Source organism: Nicotiana attenuata, chromosome 7, assembly GCF_001879085.1.
Source record: "Nicotiana attenuata strain UT chromosome 7, NIATTr2, whole genome shotgun sequence".
NCBI lineage: Eukaryota > Viridiplantae > Streptophyta > Magnoliopsida > Solanales > Solanaceae > Nicotiana > Nicotiana attenuata.
Genome location: NC_031995.1, coordinates 58,779,908 through 58,801,026, shown reverse-complemented (window position 1 = coordinate 58,801,026; position 21,119 = coordinate 58,779,908). Strand labels below are relative to the sequence as shown.

Genomic DNA, 21,119 nt, shown 5'->3' with positions numbered 1-21,119 from the left:
CTACCAGCGAATCTCCTCCATTTCGCTAGCAATATGGCTATATGAGGGCCATAATGGTGAGTGGTGACCTCCCAACTGCCCGTTTAAAGGCCTCAACTAGTATCTAGAGGTGTATATATAGGTCACCTTGACTCGATTTTTTTCTAAAATAAAACCAGATCAACTATGTCAATTTGTTAAAGTTATAAATTAAATCAGACTAACATAAATCGACGTCTAATTTTGGTTTCAATTTTTTTCGGTACCTTAGTTTTTTTTCAATATTATTGTGCATGAGAGATGCTAAAAGGTGATCATTCAAAGCCAATAACATACAAGTAAATTTTATGGTGATGTGATGTCCTAGAAAAATTTGTAACACTGTTAAATTTTAATTGTTGTGTCCTGCTAGGTCAAAGTGAAGAATTAAGAGAAAGAGAGATGAAGGACATGACATGCAGAGATAAAATGAGAAGAGAGGAGGAAGACTCTGTTGTGGAACTGTTTCATTGAAGCTCAAAAAAGAAAATGAAGTACACGTGACTAATATATACACCATCTATGCTTAGCTGTCACCAACTAACTAACCTATCCACTAACTACTTACTTAACTGACTAAACAACTTATAAATAATACAAAGTACATCTCTTGCTTTAAGTTTTGTTACTCTCAACACTCCCCCTCAAGCTAGGTACACAATAAGCATCCCTAGCTTGGAACACAGATATCGTGTTGAACTCTGCTTAGTCCTTTGGTTAGCAAATCTGTTGGTTGCTCTTTGGTGGGAATATACTCAGTTCTTATCAGCTCTTTTTGTATTTTTTTCTCTTACAAAGTGCAGTCAATCTCTATATGCTTGGTTCTCTGATGGAACACTGGATTGGCTGCTATTTGCATTGCTGCTTTGCTGTCAATATGAACCTCAACTGAAAGTTCCACCTCTATTCCAACTTCTTTGAATAGCGCCAAAATCCATGTTAACTCTGCATTTGTAGAGGCTAGGCTACTATATTCTGACTCACCTGAGCTTCTAGATATGGTGCTTTGTTTATTAGATTTCCAAGATATTAGTGAATCACTAAACTTGACAAGAATCCCTGTTATAGATTTGCGAGAATGTGGATAGGCTGCCCAATCAGCATTAGAGTAGGCTCTGATCCTTTTGTCTGCTTTACTTGAAAGAAGTACTCCTTGTCCAGGATGATTCTTTACATACTTGACCACTCTTACGGCAGCTTCAAGATGTGATTTCTTTGGTTGATGCAGAAATTGACTTCAGGTTTTCACACTGAATGCAACGTCTGATCTTGTTATGGTTAAGTAGAGTAGCTTGCCTATAAGCCTCTGATAAGAGCTTGCATCAAATAGTAACTCATCCTCTCCCTGGCTTGGACCAGCCAGGTGATCATCAAACTCTTTGTAGTGAGCCTTGCCTTTGTTTCAAGTGGTGTAGTTGTTGGCTTTGCTGCTCCCAGTCCTAGCTCAGAGATAAGTTCTAGAGTGTACTTTCTCTGGTGCATTAAAATTCCCTGCTTGGATATCATCAACATAGACTAGGATGAGTTCAAGGTCATCTCCTGATCCTTCTATGAACAGAGAATGGTCATGTTGACTCTGAGTGAAACCAAACTGTAACACAACCTCTGAAAGCTTTGCATTTCATTGTCTAGAGTCCTGCTTGAGACCATATAGGGATTTGAGGAGTCTACATACCTGCTGCTCCCCTGACCCACAAAGCTCTGAGGCAGGTCTATGTAGATCTCATCATGAAGATAACATTGGAGAAAAGCATTTTACATATCCATTTGATGAATGTGCCCGTGTTGCACAACAGCAATGGAAAGAATTGTTCTGACTGTAACCATCTTGACAACAGGAGAGAAAGTCTCCTGATAGTCAATGCCTTCTCTCTGGTTATAGCCTTTGGCAACTAGCCTGGCGTTGAACCTGCCAATTTCACCAGATGCTTTATACTTTATACCCATTTACATCCAATGAGTTTCTTGACAGGAGGTAAGGTCACAACATCCCAAGTATGATTATCCTCTAATGCAGAAATCTCATATTTCATAGCAGCTACCCATCTGTGGTCCTTGATTGCTTCAGCATAAGAAACTGGCTCAACCTCAGAAGAGGAAGAGGCAATGAAAGCCTGATAAAGAGGAGACAAGTGATCATAGCACATATAGGTCGTTAGGCCATAAGGAGTGTGTTGATTGGCATGAAGAGAAACAAAGTTCTTCATCCATAATGGTGGATGCTTGTCTCTGGCTGATCTCCTAAGGGCAGGAGAACCAACTTGAGAGACATCAACACTTGGTGGTGCAGCAGTTGGTAATGAGCTTGCACTTGATTCAGTGCTGCTAGGAGAGGAAGAGGCTGCATATGGTAAGACTGAAGAGTCATGTGCAGTAGAGTTCTGGTTGGATCCTGCTGAAGCATCTTGAGCATACCATTGCTCAGTAATATGTGGTAAGGCAGAAGAAGATGTATCAGGGAACACAGACTATTTGTGAGAGGAGAACTGCTGAAATAGAAAGATATCCTCCCTGAATGTTACATCTCTATTAACAAAAAAGGAGTTAGTTGACAAGTTAAAAAGAATGTATCCCTTATGTGAAGAAGAGTAGCCCATGTGAACAACAATGATAGCTTTTGGTTGAAGTTTATCAGTCTCATTGACAATCTTGGCATAGCACAGGCAACCTAGGACCCTGAGATGTCCAATCAAAGGCTTGTTCCTGTATAATAACTCATAATAACTCATAAGGAGACTTATGACCTAGCTGTGAGGACGGAATCCTGTTGTTGAGATAAACAATTGTCAACACACAGTGTCCCCAAAACTTTAAAGGAATGCAACCTTAAAACCTTAGAGCTATGTATACTTCTAAAATATGCCTATGTTTTCTCTTATCAACTCCATTTTGCCAAGGAGTATAAACACTGGTTCTTTGATGGATAATGCCAATGTTGTCGAACAAAGTATGACAGACAGAATTAACAAATTTAGATCCATTATCAGTCCTAACACACTTAACCTGTTTGTCAAACTGAGTTTTCACATACATCAAGAAATCATGTACGACAACACATACATCCGATTTGAGTTTTAAGAGAAAAATTCAAGTCATTCTAGAGTAGTCATCCACTACAGTTAAGAAGTATCTATTACCATCAATAGTTGCAGTGTTATAGGGTCCCCATACATCCAAACATAGTAAGTCAAAAGAAGATGCACTTTTATTTGTACTACTAGGAAAAGGTAGTCTAGTCAGTCGAGCACAAGGACAAACAGAACAGTCTTTTACAACAGAAACATAGCTCTCCCGCTTTATTAAAAATAGTTTGTTTAGAACTGAGGAAGACACATGACCAAGTCTTTTGTGCCATAGCTTGAGATCCACATTTTTAGGTGTTCTCTTAGTGAACATATCCTTATTCTGTGTGGCTGCTAGTGACGTTTCTGCAGTATGCTTATTGACAGTTAAAGAGCTCCAAGAGGGTAATATGTAGAGACCTTTATCTTCTCTACCAGTCGCCTTCACCCTCCCACTGAAGAGTTCCTGAAACACTGCAGCTCTTTAATTACCTTTGATACAGACATCAAGTTAAACTTGAATTGTGGTATATGAAGCACATTTTTTATAACACTCTTGTCTGAGATAACACTAGTACCAACATGCTTAACATATGAAACATCACCATTAGGTTAGAATACCTTCTTAGAGTAAGGAGGATAAACCATATTAAATGAGGTTAACAGGCTAAGATCAGAGACCATATGATCAGTTGCACATGTGTCAATAATCTACTCTTCAATAGTATCAGTAGCTAAGAATGCAGTACTTATACCTTCAGCATTAGCAGTATATGAAGAACAGGATGCCTTGTTGAGAAACTGAAGTATTTGATCATACTGGTTCCTAGTAAGAGTTAATGGAGCCAGTGGAAGTTCCTGATTCATTGATGCAGATGAAGCTGCAGCATTACCTGCACTATTGCCATCTGTAGTGTGCATGTGAGATGATTCTAGAATGCAGCCTGTAGTCACACACATTTGAGGTGTGGAATTCTTTACAACATTGTTAGTCTCAGAAAACACATTGTAAGCATTACTGGCAGTGGTAGGTGCTCCCCCTTTCTTCTTGTATTTTTAGTCAGGTGGATATCCAATGATCTTATAGCAATTCTCTTTGCTATGTCCCTTAAGCTTGTAAAACTCACACTGTATGTTATAATCTTTTCTAAATTTCTGACCTCCAGTTGGTTTAGAACTATGAAATGCTGTAGATTCATAGTGACTAGCATGTATATTAGGTAGAGGACCTAGAATACCAGATGTGGCTGTTACAGCTCTTTGACTTTCATCACTAACTAGCATAGCATAAGCTTGATTGACAGAGGGTACTTGCTTCATCATAAGTATTTGGCTGCGTGCTTGTGAATAGGAATCATTCAAGCCCATGAAAAATTGATAAAGTTTCTGTTTGTGCAAATGCACAATGAAATCACTAGACTTAACACAATCACAACCAGGACTAGGCTCTAGTGCCTCAGCTTCATCCCAAAGATCTTTAAGCTTGGAATAGTAAACAGACGCAGAGAAGGTACCTTGACTGAGTGTAGCAATTTCTCTATGCAAATTATAACATCGAGTGTCATTTACCTTATCAAATCGCTCTTGTAGATCCATCCATACTGCATGTGCATTGGTGGCATAGGCGATTCCATTAATTAGGTTGGGAGTAACTACATTCATTAACCATGAAAGCACAATTGCATTGCACCTTTCCCACTGATACCAATACTTTTCACATAATCGTTCCTTTTTCCATCTACCATCCATAATTCTGAGCTTGTCCGACCGAGCAAAGCAATTCTCATACAACGATACCACAGCGAGAAGTTGTCCATACTGGTGAGTTGAAAAGAGATGAGAGAAATCCCACTGGTATCTGCAGGAGCGAGATATAGAGGTTGAGTAGCAGCGACTGTAACTCAATCTTCAAATTCATCATCAAATGAGATTTGAGAATTATCGGTTGTAGTAGCTGTATCTCCTAACTCCAATTCATCTACTGCCATTGTTGAGCAGATTAGAGTTTCGATGAAAAAATTGAACAAAAAAATGAATTTGAGAAGAAAATTCAGAGAATGCGAAGCAGATGTTAGATCGAATCGATTATGAGCTACAATCTATATCTTTTTGCTCTAATACCATGAAGAATTAAGATAAAGAGAGATGAAGAAGATAAAATGCAGAGATAGAATGAGAAGAGAGGAGGAAGACTCTGTTGTGGAACTGTTTTATTGAAGCTCAAAAAAAGAAAATGAAGTACACGTGACTAATATATACTCCATTTATGCTTAGCTGTCACCAACTAACTAACCTCTCCACTATGTACTTACTTAACTGACTAACTAACTTATAAATAATACAAATTACAACTCTTGCTTTATGTTTTGTTACTAAAGTGCCGCTAAATGTTTGAAGCGCCTAAGCAAATAAGGAAAGCTAACGTGTCCGTTGTTTCACAACAATAAAAAGTTGAAAGCTTTTGCAATTATAATTTTGCAAAAATAAGCAGAACTTTAGCTGACCCATCCAATAAATTACAGGCTACATTTTGTGCATTGGCAACTAACATATCTAAGAAAATCGGAATATGATTTTAAGAGATAAAAAAGAAGTTATAATATAACAAAGTTACAAACCATCATCACTTTCATCTTCCTGCTAGCTTGTTGCTAACATAGTAACAGGTTTGTTGGCTTTTTCCAACATATAAGCCAAAACTTGTAACAATGTGTCAAAAAATAAAAAACTATGCAGTATTTTGAAAAGTATTTACAAATTAGATTATAATGAATATTTTTGTGTGTAAAAACTTTGAAACCAGTATATACGTGATGTTAATTTGGTTCAGCTTAGTTTGGCTTTTGTTTTGTTAATGTCAAACCAAATCAAATAAAGTCGGTTTGACTCGATTTATTCATCAAATTTAGTTTGCTGGTTTGGTTTAAGCACGCATAGCCTAAACACTCTGTATTTTCTTTTTTCTTGTTATAGGTTATCATTATTAGTATTACTACAAACATTCAGGAACAAGAAAAGAGAAAGTGGAAGACGGACCATGAAAATTCTCACAACTATTACAAGTGGTAAACTCTCATATGTATGGACTGCTATTTTCAGCTTCTTGTTTGTTTTTCTTCCCTTACAAGTTGGAACTTTTTGCAAATTTTCATGCGTGCAGCCCAAGAGTTAGGAGGGACATGCTGATATTGAATCTTAAAAAAAGATCTTTGTGAGTGGAATTTTTCTTAAGCATCTCTTTATTATTCACTTCAATTATAAAAATGATTTAAAAGTTGTTTGAGAATATACATGACCCAAAATTGATTGTGTAAGGACTTCCAAATGAATTATAATTGTTCTTGACTACTCTACTTTTGTCTTAAAAAACTTTGTAGTTAATACTAAAGGATCCTCCATGTTAATTGGCTATTTCCAACAAAAAGGTGCACTATCGGGAGAAAGTTGAAATAAGAAANCTCATTGTTGTCATCTTCACCACTGGTGAAAAAGTTTCTATGTAATCAATTCCTGCCTGCTGAGTGTAACCTTTGATAACCAATCTAGCTTTAAACCTTTCAATGCTGCCATCAGCCTTATGCTTCACCTTGTAGATGCATTTGCAACCTATTGCCTGCTTCCCAGGTGGCAATGGAACTAGGTCCCATGTCTGATTGGAATGTAATGCTTCAAACTCTTGTGTCATTGCAACTTGCCATGCAAGGACAATAGCTGCCTCCTCAGATGATGATGGTTCCCTGTCATGACAAACATTTCTCACAAGAACCTGACTATTAGGAGTTAGTAGATCAGAGGCAATGTGGTGATTCATAGAAACCAAAGCATTAAGGGAAACACAATTTTGTTTAAGGTTGGGAAGAGAATGTACATAATCTTGTAAATAACCAGGTGGCTATATGTTCTTTAAGATTGTCTCAATCGTAAAGGTTCTGCAGAGGATTGTTCGGTATAATATTGTGGTGAATAAGGCAATGGAGACATAGGTACTGTAGAAGGTGATGGGGAAACAACAGGTGCAGGTGACATAGAGTTGTTTGTGATATCGGAAGTCCTTTGATCAATCAGGACATCAAACAAGTGTTGTGCAATGTTTGTGTCACTAGAAGATTGTTCATGTGAGGACTCAATGAAGGGTACTAAATGAGGAACATAAGGTTGAGAAGATGCATTCATGCTACCTTCAAAGGGAAAAATGAACTCATTAAAGACTACATCTCCGGAAATGTGGATCTTCTTAGTAGCTAGATATAACGACTCAGCCGGTCGTTTTGAGTATCACATCCCTGCTCCCCCCATTTACTGCTTATTTTATGCTCAATTGTGATTATGTGACTTGTCGTAGATGTTTTAGAATGAATTGAGACACTTAGTTTCAAGATTAAAAGCTTAAGTTAAAATAATTGACCGGATGATGACTTATGAGTAAACGACTTCGGAATAGAATTTCAATGGTTCCAAAAGCTTTGTATGGTAATTTTGGACTTGGGAGTGTGTCCGGGTAATTATTTGGAAGTCCGTAGTCGAATTTGGCTTGAAACGGCAAAAGTTGGGAAATTAGAAGTTTTGGAAATTTAAAAGTTTAACCAAGAGTTGACTTTGTGGTTATCGAACTCGTATTTTAGTTTCAGAAATTTTAATAGGTTCGTTATTTCATTTATGAATTTTGGGCAAAATTTAAGGTCAATCGAAATTGATTTGATAGGTTTCGACATCGATCATAGAAGTTGAATTCATTAGTTTTCATTAGGCTTGAATTGGGGTGCAATTCGTGTTTTTAGTATTTTTAATGTAATTTGAGGCATCGACTAAGTTTGTATTATGTTTTAGGACTTGTTGGTATGTTTGGTTGAGGTCGTGGGAGCCTCAGGTGGAGTTCAGATGGTTAACAGATCATGTTTGGAATTGAAGGACTGCTGTAGTACACCAGGTCTGGTGCGATCGCACCTGCGGTGTTTTGATCGCAGGTGCGAGTTCGCAGAAGCGAACCAGGTAGCACAGAAGTGGCCTGGGAAGGGGGTGTGTAGTGGTCTCAGGTGCGAGCGAATTTCCGCATGTTACATCTTGCGTTTCTCATACGATAAAGTTTCGTCTTCAGTTAATTGACAGAGACTCGGGGATGAGATTATCTTGAGGTTAGCATATTTATGCTATTTATCCCAAGCGATAAATAAGTGCCATGGAGGATAAATGGTAAGCGAGTTTCGTTGAAGGTTGTCGATTTGGGGTAAAATACGGTCCGAGCTATAATATCAGATATTTATGGACTAGTACCATACAAGGTACCTTATGAACATGATATTATGATGTATAAAGTATATTAAAAATGAGTAGAATTTTAAGTAATTTAAGGCAATTCTTAATTATGTGGGTAATTGGTTAATTGCCGGGTAACGGGACAAGACCTAATAAGTGGATAAAGATTTAAATGAACCCCACCCCCACGTGGCAGCAGGCCACTCCTTAAGCAAATGACTCCTAGTCATTTCTTATTAGGTGGCAACTTAATTCATTAAATACAAGACACCTTAACTCTAAGACTTATCATACAAACCATATAGACAGTCAGTAGCATTAGAGATTAGTAGGTAACTTTGTTCAAATTGTTACCAATTTCGTGAGTATTCCTACAAAACAGTAGCAGCGAAATTTCTTCAACCAAATCCAACGAGAATTATTAGAAGCTTAACAACGTAAAAATTTTGCGGTTCTAAAAGAGTACGGTGCAACCTTTTCCAAGAGTATCATACGGATTTTTCCCTACTCCGGGTATGTTAAGGCTATCCCTTCTTTCTTTTTGGCATGATCCAAGTTATACAGAAGAAACAAGCAAACACACAGTTTTCATAAACTACTCTATTCATAGAAATACTAGGGGTCTCTGTGTTCTTGATTCCCCATGTGACATGTTATTATATATTCTGTTCATGGGGCTCAGAATAATACGCAGTTGATAAATTTTATATGAAAGGAATATTGAGATTCTTACATATTTTTATGCATTTCATTCATTTATACACGTACATTGACCCATGACCAGATGGCATTATATACGTGTATATATATATATATATATATATATATATATATATATATGGGAAAAAGGTTACGGCGTTATATACGCACCACCACCTGATCAGTTTGTATATGTTGATGATGTTGCCCACAGTGGCCGAGACGATATGATAGGATACCCTTAGAGGCTTGATGATATTATGTACACCTATATCTATTCATGATACGACATTTATATGCACGTGCATGACATTATAAATGTTTCAGAATTTACAAAGTTATTCAGACTTACAGATGGATTCCTTTATTCCATGTTTCATCTATGTCTTTTATGTACTGATTTTCATGCCTTACATACTCAATACATTATTCGTACTGACACTCTATATCCCAGGGGCTGCGTTTCGTGCCCGCAGGTGCAAGTAGGCAAGTCGAGGGTCCCCCTTCTTAAGATCCTTGATCAGCGAGAGTTGGCGTGCTCCACTTGACCCTGAGTTGCTTTTGATTTTGGTACGGTATGCTTGTATATATATATATATATATATATATATATATATATATATGTAAAGATCTTTACAAAGGCACAACGGCCTCAACGAAAAATACAAAAGTACAAAAACGAAGAAAATATGTAAGGCACCTAGCCTTAATCTTCGCCGCAGTCCGCCCCATCACCAGGACCATCGTGGGCTTCTTCATCCTCAGATCCGCCGAAACCCTCGGAGCCTTCCTCATCCTCGAGGTATGCCGACTTCTTGGCTTTGGCTTTGAGCCTCTTAGCATTTTCGATCTCGCCCGATAGCTCGAGACCCCAGTCATGAACTTCCTCGATAGCCTCCCTTCGTGACTGCCACTTCTTGTATTCAACAAGGCCTTTCAGGCGGTCCTGGGCTGCCTCGGCGTTAACTTTGTACCGGGCCACCATCTCTTCGGCATTGGCCCTGGTTACTTCCTCCACTGACTTGGATGCTTTAAGATCCTTGACAAGGGTATCCTGCTCGGCAATAACTGACTCCAGTGGAGACTAAAGGCCTTCAATTTTTAGGGACCGGGCCTCAGCTTTCTCCCTTGCTGCTCAAAGTTGGGTCTCCGCCGAGGCAACCTGCTCCCGGTCAGTCTCCTTTTTCGAAGCCAAGCGATCCATCTTGCCTTTCCACTCTTCGGCCTTTGCCTTGATTACGTCCATCTCGGCTTGGAGTTGGCCAATCCGGTCAAGCTTTTGTTGGACCTGCGGGTTTTGACCGTTAGTCGCCATGTCTAGCTCGTCATTACTAACTTCAAAAATCTTTACCTGTTCCACCAGGTTGGCATGTCCTTGCTGAGCCAAACCCAACTCAACTCGGAGGCTATTTACTTNTTGATTTTGGTACGATATGCTTGTATGTATATATATATATATATATATATATATATATATATGGGTAGGGCATGGCTCAGTCCCGTATTTGTACACTTGTATTTATATTAGAGGTCTGTAGACAGTTATATATAGTTGGATAGTATGTGGCCTTGACAGCTTCCAATTTTGGGTATATAGTTGTATATAGCAGCCTTGCCGGCTTGCCCACTGTATTCCGCACGTATATGTATATATGTCCTTTGGACAGGTTTTCCTCATGTAGGTTATTCTCGTAATTCAGCAGAAATTATTCATGTTTATATGTTAGTTGCATGCTTAAGGGTGTCTGACAGGTAGGACTCGGGCATTCGTCTCGGCCCATCGGTTTGGGTCGTGAGAGCGCACCTACGTGGTCGCAGATGCGGAAGGCTGGTCGCAGAAGTACAAGGGGCCTGGAGTGGTTGGTTCGCAGAAGTGGATGGCCTTGCGCAGAAGCGCACCCCCAGGAGCGTGATTGGTACCGCAGAAGCGAATGGCCGGCTCTTAAGTGACTTCCGCATATGCAGATTTTTAACCCAAAAGCCATACCGCAGAAACAGATTTTTGGACCCTAGAAGCGAAACTTCTGGACATTATGCATTTAGAAGGGGTCTGATATTTTTCTCATTTTTGGACTTTTCAATCACGTTTTTGGGCGATTTTTGAGCGAGATTTCATGGGAATTCTTGTGGTAAATCACTTGTGACCATTTTTAGTTGATAATATTGAATTCTCAGCGAATTTTACCCCTAGTTTATGTGATTTTAAGGTGTAAATTAGGAATATTGGACTAGGGATTTGAAAACAAGAATTTAGGATTTGGAGGTCGATTTGATGTCGGAATTTGGTAAATTTGGTATGGTTGGACTCGTGGTCGAATGGACGTTCATATTTTGTAACTTTTGTCAGGTTCTGAGATGTGGGCCCCACTGTTGATTTTTGAGTTGACTTTTCGGATTTTATTTCGAGACTTAGCATTTTCATTGAATTGATTCCTATACTTCGTGTTGATTGTGTCGAATTATTTGTGACAAGATTCGAGACGTTCGGAGGCCAATTCGCAAGGCAAGAGCATATTTGAGTAGGAATTTGCACGACTTGAGGTAAGTAACACTTCTAAACTTGGTTCTGAGGGTATAAATCCCCGAATTACGTGTTGTGTAATTGGTTTGTAGGTGACGCACATGCTAGGTGACGGGCGTGTGGGCGTTCACCATAGAAATTGTGACTTAATTGATTCCGTAGAGTTGTATAATCAAATAATCGTGTCATTATCCACATATCCTGCACGTGTTAGAGAAATTGAGCTGGGGCGCATGTTTAAATCATGCTTAGGCTATATGCCAATATTTTTAGGACCTATAGAGGTTGTGTTGTTGAATTACTTGCTTAATTTACAATTTCGTACTCAGTCACATCTATCATTTGCATATCATATCTCAGTCTCTGTTGTCATTCATTGATACTTCATGTCGGGCTGATTTTTATGACATTGTGAGCCCAAGAGACTAGAGAGGTTAATGACTGAGTGAGGTCGAGGGCATGATTGTGAGTGATATTTATAGGATTGGGTTGCACGGTACAGCATATTTTATTGATGTATGCCTGGATCTAGCTTATTATAACGCTTGGGCTGGATTTGGCCCTCCGGAGTCTGCACAACCACAGTGAGCGCAACTGCTATTTATATTTGGGCTGGATCTGCCCTGGGCTGGATTTGCCCTAAACATTTATATTTTGGTTGGATTTGCCCTATACATTACTGAGCGACAGACTGTCAGTTACTATTTATATTGAGGGCTGGATCTGCCCCACACAGTACTGAGTCATTAGTACTCTGAGAGTGTGGGTACGCGAGGCTTTCATTATGTTGCATCACATACGACATGTACATTGGCATGTAGATATCGAGATGTCATATTCCTCGTATCATTCAAATTTGATCTATTTTTACTTGTATTGAGTTTAACTGTTGAACTTGTAAGCATGCATACATTTCTGTATTGTTATTTCTATAATTGGACTGTACCTGTTGAGCTCGTAACTACTTTTAGCCCAGAGGTTAGAATTGTTACTTATTAAGTATATTGTGCCAGTTGTACTCATACTATACTCTGCACTTCGTGTGCAGATCCAGGTACTTCCGGACACGGCGGCTGCTAGATTTTGGAGATTTAGCTTTTGGAGACTATCATGGTAGCTGCATTGGCGTCCGCAAACCTTGACTCTCTTTCCTTTCAGTTATTTGTAATGTTCAATATTTCTAGATAGTGTTTTTATCAGTCAGACCATGTTGTCATTTAGATGCCCCATGCACTCAATGACACTAGGTTTTGAGAGTGTATGGTATTGACACACGGTATTTTTATCTGTATTTATGGGATTACACTTGTAAATTTGTTGTTTTATTTTCAAACTTAAAGAATTTCGTGATATATTTTGGTTGTTGGCTTGCCTGACATTGAGATAGGCGCCATTACGACATGTGAGATTTTGGATCGTGACAAGTTGGTATCAAAGCCTATGTTACATAGGTCTCATGAGTCATGAGCAGGTTTAGTAGAGTTTTGTGGATCGGTACGGATACGTCTGTACTTATCTTCGAGAGGCTACATAACCCTTAGGAAGCTTTCACTTTCTTGTATTCATGCGGTGCGAATTTGTTAATTCCGGGAACTAACTTCTGTTATTCTATTCTCTCATAGATGGCGAGGACACATGCTACCGGACCGGGTGGATAGCCACCATTACCACCAGTTAGGGCCACGAGAGGTCGAGGTCATGGTAGAGGCCGGGGCCGCGGTATAGGCTGAGGTGCATCTCATACAGAAGTTAAAGCAGCACCTATAAACCCACCAGATGCTCCAGCTTAGTAGCAGATTCCAGATATAGTTGAGCCGGTGGGACCAGCTTAGGCACCAGCTATGCCTATTGTGATTCCAGGCCTTCAAGAGGCTTTGGCTCAAATATTGACTGTTTGCACTGGCCTTGCTCTTGCGATTTCAGCTCAGGCCGTACCAGCCACGTCTCAGGCCCGAGGAGGTACTCATACTCCCGTCACATGTACTCCGAAGCAGGTAGTGCAGGGACTTCATATACCAGGGGTACTACCAGCCCAGTCGATTACAGTTGCTCAGGCCCAAGTGGGTCCCATTATGACTAATGAGGAGCAAAAGAGGCTAGAGAGATTTGGGAGGATCATGTGTCCATCATTCAGTGGAGCTGAGTCAGAGGATGCTCAGGACTTCTAGTATAGATCCCAGCGGATTCATCGCACAACGGGTATTCTGGAGACTAGTGGAGTCTCATTTACTACTTTCAGCTGACGGGGGCAGCCTTCAGATTGTGGGAGACTTATGAGAGGAGCAGGCTAGTCGGTGCTACGCCACTTTCATGGCATGAGTTCTTCGTCTTATTCTTTGAGAAGTTTGTGCCATAGACTCGCCGGGAAGAGCTGCACAGGCAGTTCGAGCAGCTACATCAGGAGGGCCTGTTTGTGACCCAGTATGAGATGAGGTTTTCAGAATTGGCTCGTCATGCAGTTTGGTTGGTACCTGCCGAGAGGGAGAGGATTAGGAGGTTCATTAATGGCCTCAACCATCAGTTGCATTTCATTATGACTCCGGGGAATGTAGTAGGTGCTAAGTTCGACAAGGTAGTTGATTGTGCTCGGCGGCTAGAGATGGTCCGTATACAAGAACGTGAGGAGAGGGAGGCCAAGAGGCCTCGTGGTTCGGGTGGTTCCAACAGTGTTCTTTCTAAGGGACAGTCCTATCACAGTAGGGGTCAACCTTATAGGCCCGCTCAGATGGCTCGTCCAGTTCATCATAGCACATCAGCTAGCCATGGTTTATACAATGCTCGACCGGGTCAGTCATCTCTCAGTGAACTTCTAGCTCAGAGTTCATCTCGTGCACCATCAGTTTAGGGTACATCTGCACCAGGTTCTTCTGGCAGTTATTCTGGTTCTCGGGGTCCGCCTCAGTACTTGCCACTATTTTCCGAGAGGGGTTGTTTTGAGTGTAGAGAGTTGGTTCATGTGAAGAGACATGGTCCCCGCATTTTGGGAGGTCTAGTTAAGCAGAGGAGTTAGGCTACGACTCTCGCACCAGTTACTACGCCACCCGCCCAGCCAGCTTGGGGTGGGGCTCAGGCAGCCAGAGGTCACCCTAGAGGGGGAGGCTGATCAGGTGGCGGTCAGGCTCAATTTTATTCTATTCCTTCCAGGCCAGATGCTGTTGCTTCAGACTCAATGATCACATGTATTATCCCAGTATACTATAGGGATGCTTCTATATTATTTGACTCTAGTTCCACATATTCGTATGCATCTTCATATTTTGCTCGTTGTCTAGATATGCCCCGTGAGTCCTTAGTTTCACCTGTTCATATATCTATGATGATGTGCGATACTGTTATTGTGGACTGCGTGTATCGGTCATGTGTGGTGACTAATGGGGGATTGGAGACTAGAGTTGATATCTTATTACTTAGTATGGTTGATTTCGACGTGATTTTGGGTATGGATTGGTTGTCTCCATGACATGATATTCTGGATTGTCACGCTAAGACCGTGACGTTGGATATGCCTAGGTTGCTGAGGATCGAGTGGAGAGGTTCTCCATATTATGTTCCCAGCAGGGTGATTTCTTATTTGAAGGCCCAACGGATGGTTGGGAAGGGGTGCTTGTCACATTTAGCCTTTGTGAGGGATGTTGCTCCTAACACTCCTACTATTGATTCTGATCCAGTAGTGCAAGACTTCCCGGATGTATTTCCTGCAGACCTGCTGGGTATGCCACCCGACAGGGATATTGATTTTGGTATTGACTTGGTGCCGGGCACTCAGCCCGTTTTTATTTCTCCGTATCGTATGGCACCAGCTGAGTTGAAATTATTGAAAGAGCAGCTTTAGGAACTTCTTTATAATGGGTTTATTAGGCCTATTGTGTAGCCTTGGGGCGCACCGGTTTTGTTTGTGAAAAAGAAGGATAGTACTATGCGGATGTGCATCGACTACAGACAGCTGAAACAAAGTTACAATCAAGAACAAGTATCCTTTACCGAGCATTGATGATTTATTTGACCAGCTTCTGGGAGCGAGGGTATTCACCAAGATTGATTTGAGGTTCGGGTCTCACTAGTTGAAAACTCGGGATTTGGATATTCTAAAGACGGCATTCAGAACCCGCTATGGTCACTATGAATTTCTTATGATGTCTTTTGGGGTGAACAACGGCCCAGCAACATTCATGCACTTGATGAACAATGTATTCCAGTTGTACCTTAATTCGTTTGTCGTAGTATTTATTGATGATATCCTGGTGTACTCACGTAGCCAGGAGGAGCATGCACAACGTTTAAGGATTGTACTACAGAGGCTGAAGGAGAAGAAATTGTATGACAAATTCTCCAAGTGTGAGTTTTGTCTTAGTTCGGTAGCATTCTTGGGACACGTGGTGTCTAGTGAGGGGATTAAGATAAATTCGAGGAAAATAGAGGCGGTTCAGAGTTGGCTCAGGCCATCTTCAGCTACTGAGATTTAGAGTTTTTTCGGCTTGACCGGATATTATCGTTGCTTTATAGAGGGCTTCTCGTCCATTGCAGCGTTTATGACCAAATTGACCCAAAAAGGTGCTCCATTCCAGTGGTCGGATGAGTGTGAAGAGAGCTTTCAGAAGCTCAAGACTGCCTTGACCACGACTCCAGTTCTAGTTTTGCCTTCAGCGTCAGGTTCTTATACAGTGTATTGTGATGCTTCTAGGATTGATATTGGGTGTGTCTTAATGTGAGAGGGTAGAGTGATTGCTTATGCTTCGTGCCAGTTGAACCCACATGAGAATAACTATCCTGTTCACGATTTGGAGTCGGCATCCATTGTTCATGCATTAAAGATTTGGAGGCATTACCTCTACGGTGTGTCTTGTGAGGTATTTATGGATCACCAGAGTCTACAACACTTATTCAAGCAAAAGGATCTAAATTTGAGACAATGCATATGGTTGGAGTTGCTAAAGGACTACAATATTACTATTTTGTGTCACCCCGGTAAGGCCAATATAGTGGCCTATGCCTTGAGTAGAAAGGCGGTGAGTATGGGTAGTCTTGCATTATTTATGTTGGTGAGAGGTTGCTTGCATCAGATGTTCAGGCCTTAGCCAATTAGTTTGTGACGTTAGATGTTTTGGAGTCCAGTCGAGTTCTAGCTTGTGTGGTTTCTCGGTCTTCCTTATATGATTAGAGAGTGCTAGTATGATGATCCCCGTTTGCTTGTCCTGAAGGACACCGTTCAGCACGCCGATGCAAAAGATGTTACTATTGGAGATGATGGGGTGTTGAGGATGCAGGGTCGAATTTGTGTGCCAAATGTAGATGGGTTGCGTGAGTTGATTCTTGAAAAGGCCCACAGTTCGCGGTATTCCATTCATGTGGGTGCGATAAAGATGTACCAAGACTTGACGCAGCATTATTGGTGGAGGAGAATGAAGAAAGATATAGTGGGGTTTGTAGCTCGGTGCCTGAATTGTCAGCAGGTGAAGTACGAGCACCAGAGACCGGGCTGATTGCTTCAGAGGCTTGAAATTCTGGAGTGTAAATGGGAGCGTATCACCATGGACTTCGTAGTTGGACTCCCACGGACTTCGAGGAAGTTTGATGCCATTTGGGTGATAGTGGATAGGTTGACCAAGTCCGTGCATTTTATTCCATTTGGGACTACTTTTTGTTCGGAGCGGTTGGCGGAGGTCAATATCCGTGAGATTGTTCACCTTCACGGTGTGCCAGCGTCCATCATTTCAAATCGAGGCACGCAGTTTACATCACCGTTTTGGAGAGAATTGCAGCGAGAGTTAGGCATGCAAGTTCAGTTGAGTACAATATTTCACCCTTAGACGGACGGACAGTCCGAGCGCACTATTCAGATATTGGAAGATATGCTACGTGCTTGTGTTATAGATTTCGGGGGCTCCTTGGGATTTGTTTCTACCGCTTGCAGAGTTTGCCAACAACAGTTACTTCAGATGGCTCCGTATGAGGTTTTGCATGGGAGATGGTGTCGATCTCCGGTGGGTTGGTTTGAGCCAGGTGAGGCTAGACTATTGAGAACTTACTTGGTTCAGGATGCTTTGGACAAAGTTCAGTTGATTTAGGATCGGCTTCGCACGACAGAGTCTAGACAGAAGAGTTACGCCGATCGGAAGGTTCGTGATGTTGCATACATGGTGGGGGAGAAGGTATTACTCGGAGTTTCGCCTATGAAGGGTGTTATGAGGTTCGAGAAGAAGGGAAAGTTGAGCCTTCGGTATATTGGGCATTTTGATTGGAGAAGTGGCCTATAAATTTGCATTGCCGCCTAGTCTATTTGGTGTTCATCTAGTGTTTCGTGTATCCATGCTCCAGAAGTATGTCGGAGATCCGTCTCTTGTTTTGGATTTCAGTATAGTTCAGTTAGATGGTGATTTGACTTATGATGTGGAGACGGTAGCCATTTTGGACCTGTAAGTTTGAAAGTTGAGGTTGAAGAGCATAGCTTCAGTGAAGGTACAGTGGAGAGGCCAGCCAGTGGGAGAAGCTACTTGGGGGACTGAGAGGGATATGCAGAGCAGATATCCACGCCTATTTGAGACTCCACATATGATTCTAAACCCGCTCGAGGACGTACGTTTGTTTAAGAGGGGGAGAATGTAACGACCCGGCCAGTTGTTTTGAGTATTATAGCCCTGTTCCCCCCATTTAGTGCTTATTTTATGCTCAATAGTGATTATCTGACTTGTCGAGGATGTTTCTGAATGAATTGGGACACTTAGTTCCAAGATTAAAAGCTTAAGTTGAAATTATTGACCGGATGATGACTTATGTGTAAACAACTCCGGAATGGAATGATGGTTCCAGTAGCTCCGTATGGTAATTTTGGACTTAGGAGTGTGTCCGGATAATTATTTGGAAGTCCATAGTAGAATTTGGCTTAATACTGCGAAAGTTGGAAAATTACAAGTTTTGGAAATTTAGAAGTTTGACCGAGAGTTGACTTTGTGGTTATGGGGCTCAAATTTTGGTTCCAAAAATTTTAATAGGTCTGTAATGTCATTTATGACTTGTGTGCAAAATTTGAGGTTGATCGGAATTGATTTGTTAGGTTTCGGCATCGATCGTAGAAGTTGGATTTCGCTAGTTTTTCATTAGGCTTGAATTGAAGTACGATTAAAGTTTTTATTGTTGTTGAATGTAATCTGAGGCATCGACTAAGTTTATATCATGTTTTAGGACTTTTTGGTATGTTTGGTTGAGGTCCCGGGGGCTTCGGGTGGTGTTCAGATGGTTAACGGATCAAGTTTGGAATTGAAGGACTGCTATAGTGCACCAGGTCTGGTGCGATCGCACTTGCGGAGTTTTGATCCCAGGTGCGAGCTCGCAGAAGCGAACCAGGGAGCAGAGAAGCGACTTGGGAAGGGGGTGTGCAGTGGTCGTAGGTGCAAGGGAATTTCCGCACCTGCATAGTCGCAGATGCGGAAGGCTGGTCGTAGAAGCGGAAGCGGCCTGGAGTGGTTGGTTCACAGAAGCAGATGGCCTGCGCAGAAGCGCACCCGCAAGAGCAGGATTGGGACCGCAGAAGCGGTTGGCCGGCCCTTAAGTGACACAATCACAACCAGGACTAGGCTCTAGTGCCTCAGCTTTATCCCAAAGATCTTTAAGCTTGGAATAGTAAACAGACGCAGAGAAGGTACCTTAACTGAGAGTAGCAATTTCTCTATGCAAATTGTAACATCGAGTGTCATTTACCTTATCAAATCGATCTTGTAGATCCATCCATACTGCATGTGCATTGGTGGCATAGGCGATTCCACTAATTAGGTTAGGAGTAACTGCATTCATTAACCATGAAAGCACAATTGCATTGCACCTTTCCCACTGATACCAATACTTTTCACATAATCGTTCCTTTTTCCATCTACCATCCATAATTCTGAGCTTGTCCGACCGAGCAAAGAAATTCTCATACAACGATACCACAGCGAGAAGTTGTCCATACTGGTGAGTTGAAAAGAGATGAGAGAAATCCCACTGGTATCTGCAGGAGCGAGATATAGAGGTTGAGTAGCAGCGACTGTAACTCAATCTTCAAATTCATCATCAAATGAGATTTGAGAATTATCGGCTGTAGTAGCTGTATTTCCTAACTCCAATTCATCTACTGCCATTGTTGAGCAGATTAGAGTTTCGATGAAGAAATTCAACAAAAAAAACTGAATTTAGTAGAAGAAAATTACTAAACGAAATAGCGAAGCAGATGTTAGTATCGAATCGATTATGAGCAACAATCTATATCTTTTGTCTCTAATAACATGAAGAATTAAGATAAGAGAGATGAAGAAGAATGAAATAGCCGAGATAGAAGTGAGAGAAGAGAGGAAGACTNCCATTTATGCTTAGCTGTCACCAACTAACTAACCTCTCCACTATGTACTTACTTAACTGACTAACTAACTTATAAATAATACAAAGTACAACTCTTGCTTTATGTTTTGTTATTAAAGTGCCGCCAAATGTTTGAAGCGCCTAAGAAAATAAGGAAAGCTAACATGTCCGTCGTTTCACAACAATAAAAAGTTGAAAGCTTTTGTAATTATAATTTTGCAAAAATAAGCAGAACTTTAGCTGACCCATCCAATAAATTACAGGCTACTTTTTGTGCATTGGCAACTAACATATCTAAGAAAATCGGAATATGATTTTAAGAGGATAAAAAAGAAGTTATAATATAACAAAGCTACAAACCATCATCACTTTGATCTTCCTGCTAGCTTGTTGCTAAAATAGTAACAGGTTTGTTGGCTTTTTCCAACATATAAGACAAAACTTGTAACAATGTGTCAAAAAATAAAAAACTATGCAGTATTTTGAAAAGTATTTACAAATTAGATTATAACAAATATTTTTGTGTGTAAAAATTTTGAAACCAGTATATACGTGATGTTAATTTGGTTCAGCTTAGTTTGGCTTTTGTTTTGTTAATGTCAAACCAAATCAAATAAAGTCGGTTTGACTCGATTTATTCGTCAAATTTAGTTTGCTGGTTTGGTTTAAGCACGCATAGCCTAAACACTCTGTATTTTCTTTTTTCTTGTTATAGGTTATCATTATTAGTATTACTACATACATTCAGGAACAAGAAAAGAGAAAGTGGAAGACGGACCATGAAAATTCTCACAACTATTACAAGTGGTAAACTCTCATATGTATGGACTGCTATTTTCAGCTTCTTGTTTGTTTTTCTTCCCTTACAAGTTGGAACTTTTTGCAAATTTTCATGCGTGCAGCCCAAGAGTTAGGAGGGACATGCTGATATTGAATATTAAAAAAAGATCTTTGTGAGTGGAATTTTTCTTAAGCATCTCTTTATTATTCACTTCAATTATAAAAATGATTTAAAAGTTGTTTGAGAATATACATGACCCAAAATTGATTGTGTAAGGACTTCCAAATGAATTATAATTGTTCTTGACTACTCTACTTTTGTCTTAAAAAACTTTGTAGTTAATACTAAAGGATCCTCCATGTTAATTGGCTATTTCCAACAAAAAGGTGCACTAGCGGGAGAAAGTGGAAATAAGAAAGTTCAAGAGAAAGGTTCGAATCTTGGTACTGTACAT

The 21,119-nt window shown here is 40.5% G+C and overlaps 2 protein-coding genes across 2 annotated transcripts; both read right to left on the bottom strand.

Annotated features, from left to right (window-relative positions):
* Window positions 809–3,728, bottom strand: LOC109230071. Its single transcript, XM_019395604.1, has 7 exons — window positions 3,702–3,728; window positions 3,277–3,546; window positions 2,061–2,486; window positions 1,778–1,953; window positions 1,694–1,730; window positions 1,487–1,594; window positions 809–1,231 (listed from the first exon to the last, which is right to left on the bottom strand). Exons 1-7 carry the CDS (start codon window positions 3,726–3,728, stop codon window positions 809–811), a joined length of 1,467 nt encoding a protein of 488 aa, XP_019251149.1.
* Window positions 19,096–19,667, bottom strand: LOC109230070. Its single transcript, XM_019395603.1, has 3 exons — window positions 19,648–19,667; window positions 19,249–19,537; window positions 19,096–19,161 (listed from the first exon to the last, which is right to left on the bottom strand). Exons 1-3 carry the CDS (start codon window positions 19,665–19,667, stop codon window positions 19,096–19,098), a joined length of 375 nt encoding a protein of 124 aa, XP_019251148.1.

Coding starts and splice junctions, on each gene's coding strand:
- LOC109230071 (XM_019395604.1), bottom strand. CDS start 3,728: ATGGTTTATCCTCCTTACTCTAAGAAG. Junction 3,547..3,701: donor ATCCTCCTTACTCTAAGAAG/GTATTCTAACCT, acceptor GCAGTGTTTCAG/GAACTCTTCAGTGGGAGGGT. Junction 1,232..1,486: donor ATTTTAATGCACCAGAGAAA/GTACACTCTAGA, acceptor CATCAACCAAAG/AAATCACATCTTGAAGCTGC.
- LOC109230070 (XM_019395603.1), bottom strand. CDS start 19,667: ATGGCAGTAGATGAATTGGA. Junction 19,538..19,647: donor ATGGCAGTAGATGAATTGGA/GTTAGGAAATAC, acceptor TCGCTCCTGCAG/ATACCAGTGGGATTTCTCTC. Junction 19,162..19,248: donor TACAAGATCGATTTGATAAG/GTAAATGACACT, acceptor TACTATTCCAAG/CTTAAAGATCTTTGGGATAA.